The sequence below is a fragment of the Haplochromis burtoni genome, unplaced genomic scaffold, assembly GCF_018398535.1.
Source record: "Haplochromis burtoni strain Fernald_Lab_line unplaced genomic scaffold, NCSU_Asbu1 Contig_855, whole genome shotgun sequence".
Lineage (NCBI taxonomy): Eukaryota > Metazoa > Chordata > Actinopteri > Cichliformes > Cichlidae > Haplochromis > Haplochromis burtoni.
Window position 1 is genome coordinate 112,575 of NW_024583216.1, and position 1,023 is coordinate 113,597.

The 1,023-nt window shown below is 47.1% G+C and overlaps 1 protein-coding gene across 2 annotated transcripts in view; it reads right to left on the reverse strand.

The window, feature by feature from the left end:
• Positions 1 to 994, reverse strand: part of LOC102305178 (xenotropic and polytropic retrovirus receptor 1 homolog) — a gene marked incomplete at its 5' end in the record, with an annotated part of 41,791 nt that extends 40,797 nt beyond the window's left edge. For both annotated transcript variants that reach the window (XM_005950910.3, XM_005950909.3), the window contains 1 exon segment: positions 943 to 994. In XM_005950910.3, coding sequence (XP_005950972.2) covers positions 943 to 994 — 52 coding nt within the window.
• Between the last annotated feature and the right edge of the window lie 29 nt (positions 995 to 1,023).

Here is a 1,023-nt window from a genome sequence, read left to right on the forward strand (position 1 = left end):
AAGGATGAAAAAGGTGTTCTTCGTGTTTTGGGGTTTTGTTCAGCCTGTAACAGTTTTTTCCAAAGTAAAACGTGAGTCTGTCCATCGTTCGGTCACAGACGTCCCAGCTCCATATACCGCCTCTGAGGCTGAACGTGGGAGTGCTCCACAAACATTCACAGAGGAACTTGCTTTGTGTCTCTGGGATAGCTTTCTCCGAGATGCCGGTTTGGCAGCACGTAGCGCGGCTCCAGATGCTCTGTGAACGCCAGCCCACCGACAGGTCCCGCACGCAACAGCCGCTCTGTCACGTGACGCGTACTGCTCCGACGCGCTGAGGTCACGAGCCGGGTTACGCCCTGTCGCAGCTTTTGTGAGGTGCTTTGTGATATTTGATGGATCGGGTTACATTTCTCATTTCTCCTCGATATCCGATCCAGTACTTTAGGTCAGGATCGGACCGATGCCGTATATCGGATCAGTTATCGGATTACTCAATGGAATAATCGATGGATTACTAAAATAATCAGTAGCTGCAGTACATATATTTTCTGAATATTCTGTGTTTGGAACAGAGAATACTGGACTTAACTAATCGTTATTTTCAGGATCAATCAATCAGCCTAACTGAATGTAAGTAAGGCCGTAACTGGGCAGCACTTGTACTCTGTGTGAGCACTGCCCCCAGTCTGTGCCCAGCTGTCCTAACACACTGAGCTGTAGGCCAGGTTTTCATGATCATATCTTTAAATACTTGTTGAACATCAGTATTTAGGAATTGTTGGGTTTGGACCATGTTCAGCTGTGGCACAAATATCAACGTGTAACACGCGTGGTCTTACACCGACATGATAACACAACAGTTTCCAGTACAAAGCAAGACAGCAACAGCTCTGATAAGTAAGACTGGAGAAGGTGAAAGAAACAGGAAGTTGCATGACTGTGTGTGCGTGCATGTAATACCTTCGATAGACGGGGCCTGGTCCTGAGCAGCATACAGCATCTCTTTGAAAGCCTGCAGACACAGTAAAAACACCAGATCAG